The sequence below is a fragment of the Austrofundulus limnaeus genome, unplaced genomic scaffold (assembly GCF_001266775.1).
Source record: "Austrofundulus limnaeus strain Quisiro unplaced genomic scaffold, Austrofundulus_limnaeus-1.0 Scaffold1150, whole genome shotgun sequence".
In the NCBI taxonomy this organism is placed as follows: Eukaryota; Metazoa; Chordata; class Actinopteri; order Cyprinodontiformes; family Rivulidae; genus Austrofundulus; species Austrofundulus limnaeus.
Genome location: NW_013953552.1, coordinates 26,770 through 46,738, shown reverse-complemented (window position 1 = coordinate 46,738; position 19,969 = coordinate 26,770). Strand labels below are relative to the sequence as shown.

Sequence of the window (19,969 nt, the reverse complement as noted above, 5' to 3'; positions counted from 1 at the left end):
ACTCCAGATAAAGCAGGAGTATGGATGTTTGTAAAATATATTAAATCCATCAGATACGTCCATACCCACACAATAGGGGTAAATCTGTGTAATTTACTGACAATCTGTACCTGACATTATGGAGGGTTGATGTCTGAATCTGTTAATAAACAGGCCTCAACTTTAACAAATATTTAGCCTAGCTTATATTCTGAATGAGTCAGCATTTTTTAAACTCGCTTCGCGTTCCTATCATTTACTATGAGTTTGTGCTGTCAGAAATATTGCAACAGTTTCTGAGAGCTAATAATGAGTAGGCTACAGCCAACCTGCTGCTGCGTGCAGCTCCTGTGGTTCCGATCCACTGACACCACATGAACAGGTGAGCCGACAGCTCCTCACCTCCTCATGCAGGACAGATCCGCCCAAATCAGGACGGTTAAAAACACATTTTTTCCTTCCTTTTTCATTTTTACAGATGACAGAAATCAATCTCGCTGACAGCATACATGTCAAGTTGTACAGGTTGTCCATAATAGATTTTCCCATTTTGCAGACAGACGTGGCAATGAATCTCCCGGGTTTTTTTTTTGTTTGTTTTTGTTTTGTTTTGTTTTGTTTTTTTTTGTTTAACTCAGCTTCAAATTTATTTTACGTGTCAGAGCCTGTAGGATGTGAATAAACAAGAAATAAATACAATTAAAAACCAGCTCAAATTGATTTTTTGAGGATCAAGATGCAGTTAACATCTGAAGTAGTTGACGTGTGTGACGGAACTTCACTCATTCAGCTATTTTACTGGCTACGTTAAATCCAGCTGTCTATGAGCCCAGCTAGGTCTGCTACAAATTAGCTCAATTTCAACAAGTAGGCTAGAAGCCACAGCAAAAACCAAAAAACAACTTGGAAAATCAATCGCAGTCATTCTGTTCAATACACAGCTCCCTCACTTCTGACGTCTGTCATGGCAACTTGTGGTGTAGGTGCAAAGGGTCAATAGTTACAGCTTTTTTTCTTTGTTAAACTATATTTACCTTTTGATCTCATCATTTTCCATAATGACATGGAAAAAATCTGCATAATAGGTCACAGCTACAGATGACACAATCCAGAAAACAGAGTGCTTGTTGATACGAGGGAGTGGTTTCACATCTTTGTCTTCCTGGCCTGAAAGGTAAAACACATGTTAAAGTTTAGAAAAGACTAGAACGCCACATATTCTACAGTAACTATGACAGTGTTGTATTCTGTATTTACATACTGTATGTAGATACTAAACAAGAAAATTAAAAACTAGCATACTAAGAGATATGAACAGATTACAGTATTGTATAGCACTTACCATATATGAGAATTACCTTATTAGCTTACAGAATGTACATATCATTTTTCCTGTCAGAAAGCTATTAATCTCTGTAATCTACTGACATTTACATTGATTAAACGTATCAGGGCTTGTTTTTGGCTGCTGAAGTGGTAAAGCATGCTAAACTACTTCTTCTGAGTTATCTGTGAACTTGGTGGCTTTGGCAAGCAGCTGTCATACATCTTAATAAAGTTAGACATTAAGTTTAAACTTGTACTAAACAGGTGGCATCCCAAATTATCTTGTCATGAGGACAACTATGTGTACTAAGGTATCATTGTGTCCTGACAACACACAACCAGAATAGGTAAAGGAATAAGGTTTCTCTGTCTAATTTTGCTGAGCTAACACAGCTTTTGTTCACAGACAAAACAATTAAGAATTGCTGGATTTTTGCCAGTGAAGGTCTGACAGTTGGACAATTGTCCACTTGTACAGTTCGAAAGGGAAACAATACATGCATTCACTCATGCTAACTCAGATAATCGGCTTGCAAACAAGACTTGAATACTCAAAATAAAATGACATWTTATCTGGATAGTCTCACAAATTTGTGTGTGGTTGGGGGATCTAAATACAGTTACTCAGGAGGCAGGTAGATGATTCACAAGTCCTTGCCAACTAAAACAACAGAGCAGGAAGTTACAAAATTCAATACGAGATTACGATTGGGCAGACTAAACTAGACAGGACAACTGAGGATTTGGCTAAGGGGTAACAGAAAACTAATGACTATATGGGAAAGGATAACGTAGTGTTTAGGAGCAGGTGTGATGTTAACAGTCACAAAAATCAATCAGTCCAAGATGATAAAAAAAAAAAACAATCATAAGAAATGCAAGGGACATGCAAAAGGAAATACAAATTCTATTTAAAAAAATTTTGAGCCCCAACGGCTTTAAGTCAAACATTTTTGTAATATATGAGTGATTCATATAATACACTACATAATAATACACCAATAAGTGTAAATTACTGTCTATTATTAAGACACAATGTAACTTTTATCATCCAGAAGGTTTGAATCTATTTGTTTTTTCATATGTTGCCACTATTTTAATATTACTGTAATAGCATTCATTAAATCCTTTATGTGGAGACACTTTGCAACAACACCTATGGGCGTAACACAATGGATTAGCTGTAGCCTTTTAGTTAATCATGAGTGACAGGTAGGTAATAATTTAGCTAAATTCGTTAGCAAACATAACATTTCGAAGCTTACTCTTTTCATCTTCGACAGCCGGTGTCAATGTTTGCCTAAGAAACTCCGCATCTTTTTTAAACCTGTTCCTTAAATTCACATATTCGCTGTCATTCAACATTTTGTTGGTCAACTCACGTTAGCTCCTGAAGCTAACGTAATTTAAAGGCACTTCCTGTTGAAAAGTACAGTCGCTTTCTGATGACGCAACGAAGACGACTGTTGTAGTTTTTGTTCATTGAAGAGAATCAAAGGATTGATCCGTAACATGTGACGAGAGGGGGGGAAATATAATTATTTATTTATATTTGTGTGTGTTTATTTGTACGTTTATTTGTACAACAAATAAATTAACTTAAGCTGACTTTGCCCCGAGGATTTCTTTGTACTTTTTAAAGTAATGTAATGTGTTTACTTAACTTTATGCTTTACATGCAGAAGATTTGATTCAATTTATATTTTTTGTCAGCCAACACTCTTTAACTTCACAGAATGAATGACTACCATCCAGAGCTCATCCTTACTTTATTGTATACTGGAAGAATATGATACTGCTGTCCTACTTTTAAACTCTCTAAAGCCTAAAAAGACAAAAGCAGATTACGCACATTGAAGAAAGACAAATCTTTATTGTTTCACTGCTTTACTATCAGTTAACAATTGTAACACTTAACTATTGTATAGTTAGGAACACCTTTAATTTGACCTTGTTACAAAGATGTGTAGACCCATTCTAATAACTTTTTAATAGACAAATGCATCTATCCTTGAGATGCCATGTAACAGCTGCTCATAAGAACTGAATGGACTTTTCACTCCCTCTACAAGAGCATACAATTATTATCAGAGGCTTCTATTTAATAAATGTTTCAGCWGTCAGTATACAATGTGAAAAGCGTACACCTATTCAAACGAGAGAAAAATATGACAAAATATTTTCAGTTTGGTAAMTGAATYGGTCAAAGGTAAAAGTTCGAAAATTCTGAAGAGATGCAACTACATATCTAAGGTTAAATGTTGCACTTAAATATTTGTTTGTAAAAAAGTTGTTCTATTGACAACTACTAAAATGGGATAGCTGGATATTTATGTTCCTCACAACAGCAGAGGTAGGCTCAATTGCAGGATCTTGCAAGATTAAAATAGTTAAGCCTCACTGAGGAATACTAGACTAGAAAACATAATTTTAATACTAGCAAATGTGAATAACAGCTTGACTAAAACCCAGAGCGTGCAATATACGGTTACAGGTAAGCAGTGCGATGAATGAGCATCAGTGTTAAACCTGCTGGGATTAGAAGAGCTCCACAGAGCTGGGCAGATTTACTCTAGGGTGTGTGTTTGTGTGTGTGTGAGGAGACTGCTCATTCCAGCAATGGAAATCAGAAAGCATTAAAGCTTCACCTGAGGCTGACACCAAGCTTCTTGATTCTATAGAGCTTCTGTGTCTCTGGCCAAGTGAACCCCGTTCGCGGTGCGGTGGAATGCGCATTAGCTTCATCCCGTGTGCGAGTCCAATTCACCCTGAGCGGACCCCTTCCCCTGACTCCAACATCCAATCCTACAGATAAGGTGCCATTTTGTGGCCTTACCTTGTGCTTGGAATGTGCAACAGAGTATCATGCCATCAACATTGTCACCTTATACATCAAACAGCACTGGCACATTCTAAGTRAGCTGGTATAAATTACACTGACCAGGTCCGCAGCATAAAACCGTTTATTCTTCAAGACCGTCTCGAACGTAGGAAAAAAAAAAACTTACAAGGAAGACTTCCAACAATCACATTTTAATTTTAAAATTCTATGCACATGCCAGAAGAGTCTACTGTATCAGCTTGACTCGATCTTTCAAAACTCGAAACTTGGGATTTTTGTTGATTTTCTTGTTGAAAAATGCCAACACCTCCACTTCTGTTTTAACATTTCTTTCACCAGTGAAAGAGTAATAGGCTGCCAAAACCTGCAAAAGGACAAAACATAAAGGATAACTTTTATTTTGAATCGCTGAAATAAAAAATRAAAAAAATGCACAGGAATGTCTTCATGTCTCACCTTTTTCCTGAGTTTCTTCACTGGCAGCTCTTGGTCAGGTGCCTCTCTTAGTACTGCCTTGATGGTTCCTTTCCAGTTAAATTTTCCTGTAAGTGGGTTAAAAATTTAATTTCCAGTACAAACGTTGGCTGAGGGTCATTTGTAAACAAAAATCCAACACTGACATCTGCTGGCTCTATCAAAAACACTTTTTTGTTTGTTTTAATCAAAACTCCAGTCGCTGAAAATAATGGTTGATATTCTCAAACATTTCTTTGGATCTGTGTGAGTGGACGTTATAAAAACACCATGTTACCTCGAGAGGCAGCCTGATCCTCGGTCTCCTCGGTCATGAGATCATCAGAAGCTTCGACTGAAAAAAGATGGACGCAGGTTTACGTTAAACTCCAGCTTGATGCACTTTTAAACTAAAAGAAAAATAGTTGTCCTAATAATGGACAGCATACTTTTTTAAACACACAAATTGAACGTAGAGGAAAAATGTTGACTTACCTTTTGTTTGCTTAGCAGAGGTTTGGTTTTCAACACCGTTCTCATTCCACTCTTCATCTTCAGCGTCTTCGTCTCCATGTTTTCTTTTTCGGTCTTTCTTCTTCTTCTTTTTGCCAGTTTGGTCTTCTTCGGGTTCTTGAGCGGCTGCTTTTTCCTCACCCTTTGCTGCTTTTTTATTCTTTTGCTGTCTGGCCTCTTTACGTTCCCGTTTGTTCAGCTTCTTCTTTTCTTCACACTCTGGTTGGCCGTCCTGGCTTTCAGTTCCATTAGTGTCCGCTCTGTGTTCAGCTGCAGGGTCTTTGTTCTCATTAGCTGGCTGTTTGGTCTCAGTCTCCTGAAAGATGACGGGTAGTAAAAATTACTTAAATGTAAATACAAACCTTTTACTGGCATTTTTAAATATAAACAAATCAAAACTCTACTTAAGCTTTTTCCAAACTTCAAGATAATAAATGTATAAATTGTCCTAAATTACACAATTTAATCATTTAGGCACTGTTTTGGTTTGGTGGTAATTTCACTTATACCTTGAGCTATGTAGTGTAATACTACCAATTTTCTAAATTAAAGGCCCTGTCACACTGTGACGTTTTAGACAACTCATGCCAACTTGTAAAAATTTTAAAGACATCTACCTTGAAGATAGAATTGAAAAAAAGTCAACTGGAAGCTTCTTTTAGGTGTGTACATACTGTAATTCTAACACATTGATCAACTATATGACTTTAGACATAAAAAGAATGTTTCATAAGTTGGCATAAGTTGTGTAGTGACAGGGCCTTTAAATAACTTAATTTGTAAGAAATAATATTACTGGCAACAAAAGAAACCTTTTCTGTCTTCTTGACCACAACATTTCTGTCAGCAAAAATATGGTGGTCCTATTTGGACAAACGTCATCRACTAAACGTTTGCATGTCGCTGTAAGACTATTTTCTTATTGACTGTATTCATAGGCAACCTTAAAACAAACAAAAAGAGGAGCTTACACTGTCATCTGCAGTAATTATGTTCCAMACTTCATCATGTAGACCAGTGTTGGCTATTTTAAGACTGTTTTTCATCCAGTTCTTGAAGAAGAAAAAAAAACAGAAAAGTGATTAATTCTTGTGTAAAATATTATATTATGTCAGCATGTTCACACACAGGAAAAAAATATTATATAGAGTTTTTCACTGATGTCATCAAATCAGAAAGTATCTGTGCTGGCTGCATTGCAGGTTTAAACAGAAGCTTGARCTGCATTTCTTTGTTAAAATCATTGTGTTTGTGGCCGCTACAATCAGTCAAACCACAAGAAAGACTTAATCTATTATAGGCCACCACTTTATCACAAAAGTTAATGGTTRTATGTTGCATTATTTTGAGGGGACAGCAAATTTACACTGTAATACAAGACATACACTGATTAGGGTAGGGAAAATTAGTTGTGTGTGCAATAAATCTTCAGAWAAACTATCAACATTTAATACTTGCCAATTTACAATTACTGCAATTAGTGCTGCATGATGACATATTTTTGTGTGCCATCACTATCAGGTGTGCGTGTGAGCTTAATGGCAGAAGGCAGTGTGGAGCAGCTAACACTAACCCTACGAATTTGTTTAATCACCTGAAACACCAACATAAACTGGAGTAAAAGGGAAGCCAGAAWATGTTATCTATTAATCGTCATATTCATTTTTATTGGCTAAAAGACACGATTAATTATGATAWTTTTTTCTGCCAATATTACCCAACCCTAACCACTTTACATTGTATCAAAGTGTCATATCTTCACTGTTGTTCCATRAATTGATATAATAGAATATTCACAAAAATATGAGGTTTATTGTGAGGTACTGTAAAATTTCTTTTATTAGATGAAACCTAGATTAAGCATTGCACTAATCATTAGTTGACTGTGTTCAAACAGTGCTGCTGGCACAACCCTATCTTCTGACAGTTTACTGAGTTTGTATGGGTCTTGGTTTGCAAAATAATCCACATATGTTTTAGCAGCTTCTTTGCAGCTTTACTCCCAAGCAAGATGGAGAAATAGAGGAAAATAATTTGACTCTCCACTTTTAAAAGAAATGTGTTTACATAATGGCAGCAATGCACAATTCTGGTTTTCATGACGTTGGTGCAACATTTCCTTACTTGTTCTTACTTCAAATTTGTTTTTGGACACTCCTCTTGCACTTACACTGGTGCTATAGCATAAACTGAATCTTCTGAGACATTTACAGACAGTTTTTAGTAAATTTAATTTAAAGTCTAAGGTAAACTTTTTTTAAAGTGAATCATTTTATTGTCATAAATAGTCCTTATGTTTGTTATTCAGTCTTGTATTTAACATTTTTATTTTCATAGTTACACATATTGCTATTGCTGCTTTATATTATCATCTGTTTACTGGTATTTATTGTACATTGTTTTTACAATATAACTGTTTTCAACTTTTGTATAATCCAAGTGTTGTTAATATACAGATCTGTACATTATTTTACTGAATAAATTTGATTGATCAACCAACAAGTCTATAAATATGAAATTATCACAAGCAATGCAGATTATTAAAAAAAGAAACATTTGTTGGCTCTTTTCAGTGATACTAACCTGAAACTTGGCCTTCTTCCTCGGTACATTATCATATGAACTAACTTGTCTGAGTACGTCTTTCAGCTTGGCACTGACTCCAGGTTTGTTCATGGCTTCATGTACTCGCTGTAGGAAAACAAAAATACAAATAAGTAAGTTTTTTTAAACCATAATCAAAAGCCTGCTAACTTTACATGAGATCTGTTTACCTGTATCCACTGCTGCTGTTTAACATCTCCTTTGTTTGTCTTGGCCTCGTAGCCTTTTCCTCCATACTTCTGATCTTCGCTGATACATTTAATGTGGTTTTTGTAGTCATCGCCCCTGTGTAGGAGGTAAACAAACATCAGTCGCTTGATTTGGAGGCAGATCTGAAGGCAYTTCCACCTAATAAACAAACTAGAAAATAGTATGGTAAAAACTTAGTCATTCATTACCAGAAGTCTTTTCCACAGTCGATACAGGACAGGACCTTACACCCACGACACATGTTCACATGCTTCTCAACCTGAGCTTTTTTCAGTGATTCACCACACGCATTGCATGTGAAGAAAACCATTTTAAAATTYTGTTTGTCTGTAACAACCACTACAAATACTCCAAATCAAACAAATCTACGTGTAAATGGTAAAAACCTCACGCCTAATGTTTGCTGAGTCGATGAAACAAACTAACGATACCTAAATATGACAGCCTAAACTTTAAAAGAAACATATAGCATTTGAAAAACATATAAACGTAGCTAGGTGCTAAAACGATTTTGTTTTTCATTCAATATCGCAGCTAAAAGTGACCGTTCGGATTCCTTTCCTGCAAACTTTTCAAAACACACGTGATGCACTTCGGCGTTACATTATTAATGTTCCGTGAGCAAATACAACCAAAGAAAGGTTCCTAGGAAGACTGAAAGACTAAACTAAAGTTACTTATATACTTGAATATACAAGATTTTACATTTTAATTTGCAGTGACAAATTAAGGTTACAAACATGTCACATTATCCTGTTTGTAGAATTTAAATAATCGTTTCCCCTTGGCTTCTAGTTTTAAAATATAGTAGCACCAGGAAGTTACGTCATGTTACYACAGTCGAAAAGTGACCCATCATCCCAATAAAAGGCAGAAATTCGTTATTGTATGTATGTATATGTTTATATGGTTAACGCTCCCGACTGAGTGATGTAAGACATGGTTTTGTTGACGAAAATGTTATGATTTCTAAAAAGAAACACTGTTTTGTTAGCGTAGCATTGTTGTTAGCTCAACCATGTTCGCCCAATTTTTGCTTGGGTGGTCTCGCAGCTCGGACTCAGTCGATTCTGCGCAGTTATTGAATAATATGAATGAGTGTTGTAACTTTTCCTAACAATGTCAGCTGACTAGCTGAATAAATGTCAATTTCGTTTAGCCACTCGGCYCATTTGTCTCACTTTGGCTTTCTTTTTTTTCTTGCCCTCTCTCGTTGATGCAGAAGTTGAAGCTGAGGAGGTGCAGCAGCTTTAGAGACCATGGACTCCCTGTCCAGCCACAGCTCCTACCTCCTCCAGCAGCTTCAGGAGCAGAGGATTCAGGGGCTTCTCTGTGACTGCATGCTGGTGGTCAAGGGTGTCTGCTTCAAAGCRCACAAAAACGTCCTAGCTGCTTTCAGTTCTTATTTCAGGTGCTTATATCCTTAAAGATCACTTCAACAYTATCACAGGTAATCTTGCTGAGATGTTACATACAACCCTAATTTGGAAATCATGACTTAATTTTCCAGATCAGAGTTCCAAAACTCTCCAAGTCAGAAAAACGACGTGTTCAACCTGGTTATCCAGGACGTCAGCGGCATTGGCCAGGTGCTGGATTACATGTATACCTCTCATCTCGACATTAACCAAGATAACGTGCAGGCCCTCCTGGACATCGCTCAGAGCTTGCAGGTTCCAAATGTGCAGAACATGTGTAATGCTTTTCTCAAGCCCTGCCCTCCACCCGTGGAGATGTCTTCATTCTCTCTCCCAGGCATGCTAAGCTCTGAGCACGACTGCCTGTTGGGGAGCGGTCTTCCACACGATGTCGACCTCCACTGCCCCTCTGAACCTCAGAGGCCCAGCTTTTACAGTGACATGGACCACACAAGAAGGATGCCGGTTTCTCTGCCTAATAATAGCTCAAACTGTGACTTGCCTAGCAGCTCTCATGCGCCCGTAGAAAAACAGCTGGTTCATGGCTATAAGCTCCGTAATTTCTACAGTAAGCAGTATTTCAAACAAAGTGCTATTCAAACCAACAGTGCCGTCTTAAATCAAGGCCCAGGCCCCTTGGTGCTAACAGAGGAACAGCAGTGTCCACTTGGTATGAATCAGGGCGGCAATAACACAGCTGTAAGTTTAGGAAACACCGTTCAGTCCAACCCTGCTCCATCTGTAACAGTGGAGAAAACCACCATATCATCTTTGACGCCTTCAGATAATCTCAACACCCCTAACGCTGACTCAGCCGATTCCATGGCTGACAAACCAGTTCGCCCCAAAAAGGCAGTGTACCTGAAGAAATATAACTACCTCTGCTCTCAGAAAGCTCTGGAGGAGATGTGCACCGAGTCGGTCATTGAACCCATCCAGAGCGGTCCTAAAGCGAGTCACCCAGGCGAGCCCATGGCCCAGACGGACGCTCCAGAAGCTGCCGTTGAAGGCAGCCCTGCAGGCACGGAGGGGACCTCGGAGACGACAGCCGCTCAGCTTCCCAGTCCTCCACCCGTAAACCCGAAGGAAGTGAGCTTGAAGCCCGTGCCAGAGCCGTCGCAGCAAACGGGGAACAAGCAGTACTGTTGTGACGTGTGTGGGAAGATCTTCAAACACCCGAGCAACCTGGAGCTGCACAAGCGCTCCCATACTGGTATCACATCTTCTAATGTATTCAAAACAAACAGCGGCACCGTAGTCCTAAAGCTTTGGCACAAACACACGTTTTTCTGTTGCAGGTGAAAAGCCATTTCAGTGCAGTATTTGTGGGAAACACTTCTCACAGGTGAAAATTTTAAAATGTAATTTTGACACTTTTTAAAATGATTTATATCAAGATATAAAGATTTCCTTTATTTCCCTTACAGGCAGGAAATTTACAGACGCATTTGCGGAGACATTCTGGAGAAAAGCCATACATCTGTGAGTTATGTGGTAAAAGGTAATCTTTGTCTTTTTTTTAATCATTACCAGCTTTGTTGTATTTTATTCATTTTTTCCTTTTTAGAAAACATCTTTAATACATTACAACATTTTGCAATTTACTTTTCAGTTTGTGTTATTTTGACTTCATTTAGTGCATATTTAAATTTTATTTCAGTAACAGTTATAGATTGGAAAAATAAAAAGTTGGTTGTAGGGGTTGTCACATTCAAATGTAGCAGTTTCACTACAACATATACAGTATTGTGTCCAATAGTGGATAGCTTGAAAAGTTTTTAAAAATAGTTTAAACTGGATTTTTATCATTTTCCAGCTTTACTGCAGCAGGGGATGTCCAGCGTCACAAAGTGGTTCACACTGGAGAGAAACCACACCTGTGTGACATCTGTGGTAGAGGTACATCTCTCTGATGATGCCTAAATTTCTTACTTATCGTAATTGTTATTTTGTTTGTTAGATAGAAAATGGCAGCTTGTGTGTAAGACRGATGTTTTCTTGTTGTGTCGTTTGCTCAGGATTTAACAACCTGAGTAACCTGAAGGAGCACAAAAGGACTCATGCAACAGAAAAGACCTTCACCTGCGACCAGTGTGGAAAGTCCTTCAACACGCACAGAAAGCTTCTGAAGCACAAGGCTCGGCACGCTGGAGAAAAACCACACAGCTGTGACACGTGTGGTAAGGACCTGTCTCATCTGTAGTTCACAGCTAACATTAAAGGCAAAGGGCAGAGGGACAGTTTTTTTGCCCATGTTTGTGTGTTTATTTGTACTGTTAGTAAAATTTCGAATGAATCAATACATAAATTTCAATTAAGTTTTCAGAAAGTAATGATTAAGTGTTCATTAACAACTGATTAATGTTTGGTGGTAATCCAATTCAAAATGTCCACCACAGCTGATCAGCCTGAGCTTACACAGAACTCAATGTATTTCAGTGAATTTTATAAATTCTTAGCTAAAACTCAGTAGTAGCTGAAGATCATTCAAAACACAGACTTCAAGCTTTAACAGATCCTGTGAGATCCTTCATGATACCTCAGTATTGCATGAGGTTGTACGTATTTTTAAGGTTTGCCAAGAAAAGATGAGCCTTTATTTATAAAATGAATGCATTGTTGTTTTTTTAATTATTTATTTGGTTAAAGAAGTATAGTTTTAGTACATGAAAATGAATCTTGCTGCATGTTTGAGGAATAAACTGAAGCTACCCTGCTAACATGCTTCAACACACTGCCTTCTGCATGGCTTTACTCAGTCTTTAAAAAGAGAAAAGGTATGCACAGATGATAAAAAAATGAGAAAATTTTCTATTTTTAAGTTCTTATCATTCAGAAATACTAATGTTATGAGAAATTAAATAAATATTGAGGAATTCACATAATATTTTAGAGATTTTTTAAATGTATTGTTTTAAGTCAAACTAGAGAAATTGCATTTCCTGCAACAACAGTGTGAATCCTTTTAACCTAATAATTTAGCTGAAAGCTGCTGAAGAAGTGAAATATTTTTAGAACTTAATTGAGCTATTAATGCTTGCCGAATTTTAACAGTTGAGGTAGAACCCAAAATTTTAGCTGAAGGGGCAGATACTAGCTGAAAAACGCAGAAATATGCAGATAAAAGTAAACAGAGTAGAAATATAACTGAAAGGGACAGAAAGAAGGGAAAAGGAAAAAAAGAAAAGTTTAAAGTAGCAGAAAGGTAAGAATGATAGCTAAAAARGCAAAAAATCGGCAAAATAGAAGCCGAAGGAAGCTAAAATTACCACAAAGAAGTTTAAAAAAAAAGAATCAGAATATAAAATAAAAAGTACAGTAAAGATTTATGAACATTTTTGAAGGGTTTTAAGGATGTTAAAGATTTATTTTCAATGAATAAAAAATAACAGAAAAAGTTAAATACTGTATCTCAAAGAGTATAAATTGCTGAAGTACAAAAAGTCATAGCTGGAATGTCCTGAAAGACGTGAATGTTTTGATATAGAAATTGTTGAAATAGATCAGGAATACTGGAACAAGTTGCGTGCCGAAAAATAGATGGAAGAAAGAAATGATTTCAACATTGTGACAATAAATGAGCAGTATTTATCAAACTGGCTGAACAGGTTGAACCACAGTAAGATAAAGTTAGAGAGACCAGACTGAGATGGTTTGGACATGTCCAGAGGAAGGACAGTGGGTATATTCAGTTCAATAATACTTTATTACTCACAAAGGGAAATTAAACGTTGTATCTCATATTATCCTGGTTCCTTTGAAGAGTTGTTATAGATCCTGATGGCTGTGGGCAGGAAGGATCTCCTGTAGCGGTCCAGCTTACAGCAGATCYGAAGAAGCATCTGACTGAAGACACTCTGTTGTAGTTTGACAGTCTGATGAAGAGGGTGCTCAGAGTTGTCCATCGTATGGTCAGAAAGCCTGGCAGGGAGACACTGGAGTCAGGGATATAATCCTGCAGCCATGTCTCAGTGAAACATAATCCTGCATTCCTGATACTCTGGCTGGGTTCTTGTTRGGGCTTGGAGTTCATCCAACCTTTTCTCCTTTGATCTCCCATTGCCCATCATGATCAATGGAAGAGATGGTTTGAACTTCCTCCTTCTCTCTCTCCTCTTTGCACCTGCTCTGCATCCACAGCACCTCCTGTTCAACTTATCTGGAATTCGGGKCTGTAGTTGAGGTCTTATTTGAGCTTTTGACATATTAATCAGCTGCTCCCAGTTATAACAGACCACCATGTTGCTGTGGTTAAGCATCATAACAAATGTCCAAAAGCAAACTAGGTGTTAGCAAAAATCCTTCCAGCTGCACAGCGTCTAATAGCAGAGGGAGTAATCATCCAAAAAAAAGGCTATTTTTTATCCAGAAAAAGAGGAAGAATATCCCAGAATGAATGTAACAGAGCTACTCGTACCACCTTGAGCAGCACAATTCTAGAACATTATGCATGTTAAAGATGCAGCTGCCAGGATAAAAACAAAGAGGAGATAAATTATGTTATTCATCATAATATCACCTCCCTTGTGTTATACCTGATAAAGATACATAAAATACTGTAAATCCCTGATTATATACACTGTGAAGCAACATATTTTACATTGAATGTTTGTTGTTTCATGCAGGAAAGTGCTTCATCGGCTCTGGAGACCTGCAGCGTCACATACGCTCACACACCGGAGAGAAGCCCTACATCTGTAACACGTGTGGGAAAAGCTTCACCCGCTCTGCCATGCTGAGGAGACACAGCAACATGCACTGCAAGGGCCCGGTGATCTCAAGCCCGGCGGCAGTGGACTCGGAGCAGACGCACAGTTCAGACGGAGCCGCCTCCTTCTCCAAACCTGTCAGCCTGAACAAACCACCTGCTGCCGCCTCCGAGCAACACTTCTCCCCTATGCTGCCTAACGCAGAGCTGGATAAACCCTCCCCGCCCAGTCCTTCGCCACCACAAGCCACRCAGCGCATCGAGACTCCGCCTCCCAGCATGCACCTCAGCCCAGCGCTGACGTCGCTCCCCGAGCTGCGCTCCCTGGTTCCCCATCACCTGCTGTCATCCAGCCACCAGGAGAGAAGTGCAGCTCTGCTCCCCGCAGACCGCATCAAGCTGTCCAAACCGCACGACACTCCAGAGATTGTTTACGGTCCTTACATGGAGAACGGGAATATGTCAATCGACAGCGACCCGGCGGGGAGACCCTACCTGCCCCCCACAGACAGCCCCTTCACCGGGTCTAGTAGACCCTACAGGTCCAGTGAAGGTCAGTATATTTCCAGTGTAACTTTATGGGGTCTGGCAATGAAGACTCTGCAGAATGATAACGACATGGAGCAGTGAACTCACCCCTGCCAGATTACACTTCTGCATTTTTTCATGTATTTATTTAGTGGTTGAGATGGATTAAAACTGACCCACGCCATAAACCGTAGATGGTAACCTTCTTAAGGAAGCAAAGACAAGTGGGAAAAGAAAGGGTTTGAAGATGGAACTGAATAAAATTAAAGTGAAATATGCTTCCAGTTTTTCACTGATTGGATAAAATTGTCAAATGGTTTCTGCGCTGCTGTGGGTGATGTTTTTCAGGTCACACCCCAAGTAGTGATGTCACAGGAGGTATTTACTCTGTCTCAACATGGACCTCATTAGGTTGTGACAACAGTTGTAGCAAATTTTGAACCGTTTAAGAAAAAGGCAGCATTTGTTCCATTTTGTGATTCAGCGCCACTCAATGCTTTTGACATCCAACGTAAAAAAAAAAAGTTCATTTTTTTAGAATCACAGAGAATAACAAATAAGTTTAGTATTTTATTTTATTTTATTTTTGTATACACTGCACTTTACCCTTAAAGGGGAAATATCATGCAAAGTCCATTTTTTTAACTCTTAAATATATTTTGTTGTGTATTTAGAGTCTTATGCAGTGCAGAAAAGTTGAATTTAGTCTCTCCCAGGGCTGAATCGATAAGTTTACATTATTTTGAGGTCATATTTTTCAACCTGTTTGCTGAACTGTTACGTCAAATTATTTGCGACAGAACTGCTAAATAAGGTCTGGACTTCCAACTATAATCTGACCAGTCAGACTCTGACTCCAACATGTAAGGCTGGATGGACAAGTCGTCTGTTGATTACATCTTTTAATTAATTTGTAAATGTAAAAAAAAAAAAAAACGTTTCTGCACTGTTACACAGTCGTAAACCCCTCTATCAAACTGGAATGGACCAGTCTAAAAGAAATAGCCTCAAAATAAGATAATCTGAGACACACCTCATAAAAGAGGTGAAAGGGGGGCTTGTGGAGTTACAATAAGGAGGAATTCAGATCAGAGCATTGCAGTTCCACTTTATAAACTGTATAGACCTACTGATTTAAATGAGAAAAAGAAGGATTTAAAAGCATGATATGACTCCTTTAATTCTCAAAATACATGTATTTTCACTATCAATAAAAACTGACTTATATTCATGAAACAATAAAAGTATTTAGATTCAATTCATTCTAAGTCTCAGTGGTTTATAATATAGAACAGCTTTCATAAAGACACCTTTGTTTTTGATAAATAATATAAATATAATAATGAAATGAAAACTTGTTTCAAAGTTTAATGAATTATTGAATCATGTAAAAGCACCAGTATTACAAAGGCTTGCATTCTTATACAAAAAGAAAATTAGCTGCACTTCATTAATTTATTTTTCAATTCTGTTCAATCTTTCAATTCAATTCTTTATTCATTTCATTAAAACCAAACAAAATTTTATATACAATATACAATAAAAAGAAAAATGAGAGAAAAAATATATTTACTGTATATATATATATATATATATATATATATATATATATATCAAAATCACAAATAAAATGAAATGAAAGGCAGCAGAGAGAAGAAAACAATCTTATAATATCTGCCCCTTTTTTCATTAAACCATTTTATTAAACCATAAAAAGAGAATACAGCATGATAGCTACAATAACAAAATATGCTATTGTCAAAGCTTTTTTAATTTGTTCTTTATTATTATTATTTAACAGCAAGATACCTCTGACAGAATCTAACTGTTACTGTGAGAACATAAAACAAGAATAAATATGAAAAATAAAACTGAAATGCTTAAACATTTCAGGATAATAGTCCATCAGGATTTAGAGGTCTGGGCACAGCAATCATAGGTGGGTGTTCCCATCTTGAAAATACTGCTCAGAATTTGTTTGCAAACCAGCACAGATTTGATTCTTTAAATCAGTGGTTCCCAACCTTTTTAGACTTGTGTATCCTTGTCTATGGGAGAAATCCCAGACGGAGCAGTGAAGGGAAACTAGAATTGAGCGGAGCTGCGTAGGAAGGCAAGGGCCAGGCCAGCGGACCGGATATAATTGTAACGCTGTGGGCTATAGCCTTCAGGTCTTCAGTTTGACAACACCTGGCTTTTAAACTTTTTTTCTTTTGTCTTGAACCAAAAGGACTCAAGTCATCAACTGATATGTGGCACTAAGTGTAATAAATATAAAATAATTCTTATCATTTCTGTGTGTTGAAGCTCAGTGGAGCGTCTAACATGTACCGCTGTGAATGTCATGCTGCTGTAAAACCACAGAGGGAGCTAAAAACTCCACAAGACAGTTCACGTTTAGATGTCCCCAGTTTGACAGAAAGACCCCAAAAGGCCTGATCTGTCCAAAGCATTCATCCAACATAAAGCTTCTCCTTCCCTAACAGATCACAGAACACGTCGTGTAAAAACGTAGCAGGAAATGTGCTGCCTGTCCCCCCCTCACCCACCCAGGCGCCTCAAGGTAGGAACGTTGCTTATGGGAGCGATCTGGTTTTCTGGATACTGATGAACGGAGCTGTCACAGATCAGAGTCACATCCAGCAAACGCCACGCACCAGTAATCCCCTCATGAACCCGCTGCATCATGGGAGTCACGGAAACAGACAGTGTTTGCTCCGAGACAGGCTTCCGTTGATTGGCCATCGTCGACACAACATCCCGGACTTGTTATGCCGTGCCTGCTGGATTAGTTGCCTAGCAACACATGGGATAAGTCTGTTATCATGGTGTTCATTCTCCCTCATTTACCCTTTACATCCGTCCTTCTAACTATGATGAAGAAGAGGAAGTGGGTTTTGTTTAGAGAGCTGACGTGCCTCTCGCATGATGTTTGGGCAAGTATGTGTCAAAACACCAATGCTGGCATCTGTCATGCTTTAAAACGCTTGTAAATGTCTTTTTACTATATATGATATATTGGTACGTGTTCTTTTAATGAAATGTTTTTTAATCCATCCGTGGAATGGTGATGCAAACACATTTTGAGCATTTTCTCACTTAACGGCGGCTATCAAAGTGTGAAGAAACTCCTTCTGCTCATCTCTGCAGCACGGAGGCAGGACTCAGTAGCACCCTGATGCTGTCCCTTATTTCCACATTTCATCAAATACATTATTTTAATGTAACATCATTTTAAATTCCAATGCTTTGCTCAATTTATTTTCATACTTTCTTGCACTGTAATATGAGGCTTTTACATTTTATAAATGCTGCTCGTCTTATTTTGACTGTGTATTGTGGATTTGTCTTTGAAGAGGTTGTCTTGCTTTTTACATTTCCAATTTTTTGTGAATGGTAATAGATTTACATGACTTTTTTTTTTTTTACAAAGCTTAAAGTCGACACCAGACAAAGTTTTTCTCCTTTAGAACATTGTTAATGAGCCACATAAACTGCTTCATTTATAGATAGTTACTWCATTATAAGAAAACATAAGAAGTAATATTACAGTGATTTATTAGACAAAAGTAATGGTGATATGAGGGCAACATGGCAAATAATGAATAGTGTTTTGAAAAATCATAAAACATCTTCAGGTATTTCAAATTATTTTGTAAACGATGACAAGGAAATATATGATCAAAATCAAATAGTAAATTAATTTAATCAGTACTATGCAAACGTTGACCCAAGTCTTGCATCAAAGATACCAAAAGTACACAATAACATCAGTCATACAGTCATGGGTTGTGTCAACAGCGTTTGTCTTGATGAAACTGATGGGGGAGAAATACGGAGTATTGTAAAAAATCTTGCAGATAAAAGATACAAAAAGACTGGATGGACATGGATATGATGTTAGTGAAGAACATAAGTGATTGTGTTATAGAGCCATTTACCTATATTTGTAATTTATCATTTTCAACTGGAATATTTCCATACAAATGAAAATAGCCAAAGTAATCCTTCTCTATAAGAATGGTGACGAATGTGCATTTAATTACTATAGACCAACGTCTTTGTTAACACAGTTTTCAAAGATTTTAGAGAAATTATTTGTGGCTAGATTGGATTTATTTATCGATGAATAGAATATTATAAGTAGCAGTAAATATGGGTTCAGAGCAAATAACTCTACTTCAATGGCTCTTATGGAATTGATGGAACAAATAACAACTGTTGTTGATCAAAAACAATACTGTGCTAGTATTTATGTTGATTTAAAGAAAGCATTCGACACCATTGATCACAATATAATTCTTCAAAAGGTACAGAAGGACCAGCACTACAGTGGATATCTAGTTATCTGAAAAATAGGAAACATTTTGTATAGATAAATGAAGTAAGATCTGAACTCTGTAACATTATGTGTGGAGTTCCTCAGGGTTCTGTAATTGGACTAAAGTTATTTATTTCATATGTGAATGATTTGGTTAATGTGTCAGGATTGTTTAAATGTATTTTATTTGCAGATGACACTACATTTTTTTTGTTCCTGTAAAGACATAGAACGTTGGAAATGATGCAAGCAGAATTTGTGAAAAAACAAAATTGGTTTAAACTTAATAAATTATCATTAAATTTAGATAAAACTAACTATATGATATTCAGTAATAGAAAGGGAATTATTAATGTTCCATTTAGAGTTGATGGTGTTGAGATCTGCAGAGTCAGTGAGGTGAAGTTTTTGGGTGTCATCATTGATGAAAAGCTGACATGGAGACCTCACATAAATTATTTAAGAACAAAAATTGCTAAATCTATTGGAGTACTGTATAGGGAGTTATTTAATGATAGAGCTCTGTATATGCTGTATAATGTAATGGTTGTTCCACACTTGATTTATTGCGTTGAAGTCCGGGGGAAAGCATGCAAAACAATTATAAACCCTGTTTTTGTTTTACAGAAAAGAGCTGTAAGAATTATTGCTAGAAAACACTACAGTCACCCATCAAATATATTATTTTATCAGTTGAAATTATTGAAGTTATATGAGTTGGTTGATAATGTTTTACAGGTTATGTATAAGGCTCACAAATGTATATTACCTTTAAACAACCAATTAAATTTTGTTAAGAGAGAAATATGTTATAATCTGAAAGGGGTAGAGATGTTTGTGAAACCTGGATTTCGAGGGAGTGATGTACTTCGATACAAGGAATAAGACTATGGAGCAATCTGTAGARTGATGTCAAAAATGCCAGATCAATATTTATGTTTAAGAGAATGATGAAAGTCACTTTGTTAAAGAAATATGAAACAATATAATGTGTATTCACATGAAATGTTGTTCAACAAAGATTTGGGGTTGTTTTTTGTTTAGTTTTTGTTTGTAGATTATTATTG

The 19,969-nt window shown here is 37.1% G+C and overlaps 3 protein-coding genes across 3 annotated transcripts in view; 1 reads left to right on the top strand and 2 right to left on the bottom strand.

Annotated features, from left to right (window-relative positions):
- tmem128 (transmembrane protein 128) overlaps nt 1-2,726 on the bottom strand; it is a 16,483-nt gene extending 13,757 nt beyond the window's left edge. The window contains exons 1-2 of the mRNA XM_014030968.1: nt 2,571-2,726; nt 1,014-1,146 (exon numbers count right to left, since the gene is read on the bottom strand). Coding sequence (XP_013886422.1) covers nt 1,014-1,146; nt 2,571-2,670 — 233 coding nt within the window. The 5' untranslated portion in view covers nt 2,671-2,726. The remainder of the gene's footprint in view (nt 1-1,013; nt 1,147-2,570) is intronic.
- Nucleotides 2,727-4,250: 1,524 nt separating this feature from the next.
- Nucleotides 4,251-8,518, bottom strand: lyar (Ly1 antibody reactive homolog (mouse)). Its single transcript, XM_014030967.1, has 8 exons — nt 8,116-8,518; nt 7,888-8,002; nt 7,697-7,804; nt 6,085-6,165; nt 5,096-5,429; nt 4,899-4,955; nt 4,604-4,689; nt 4,251-4,511 (listed from the first exon to the last, which is right to left on the bottom strand). Exons 1-8 carry the CDS (start codon nt 8,235-8,237, stop codon nt 4,374-4,376), a joined length of 1,041 nt encoding a protein of 346 aa, XP_013886421.1. The 5' UTR covers nt 8,238-8,518; the 3' UTR covers nt 4,251-4,373.
- Nucleotides 8,519-9,114: 596 nt separating this feature from the next.
- Nucleotides 9,115-14,859, top strand: zbtb49 (zinc finger and BTB domain containing 49; the record flags this gene model as incomplete). The annotated part of the gene is given in 7 exon segments (XM_014030965.1): nt 9,115-9,338; nt 9,438-10,558; nt 10,644-10,690; nt 10,773-10,846; nt 11,162-11,244; nt 11,364-11,525; nt 13,971-14,859. Coding segments are annotated over 7 exon segments (2,352 nt in total). The 3' UTR covers nt 14,684-14,859.
- Nucleotides 14,860-19,969: the final 5,110 nt, after the last annotated feature.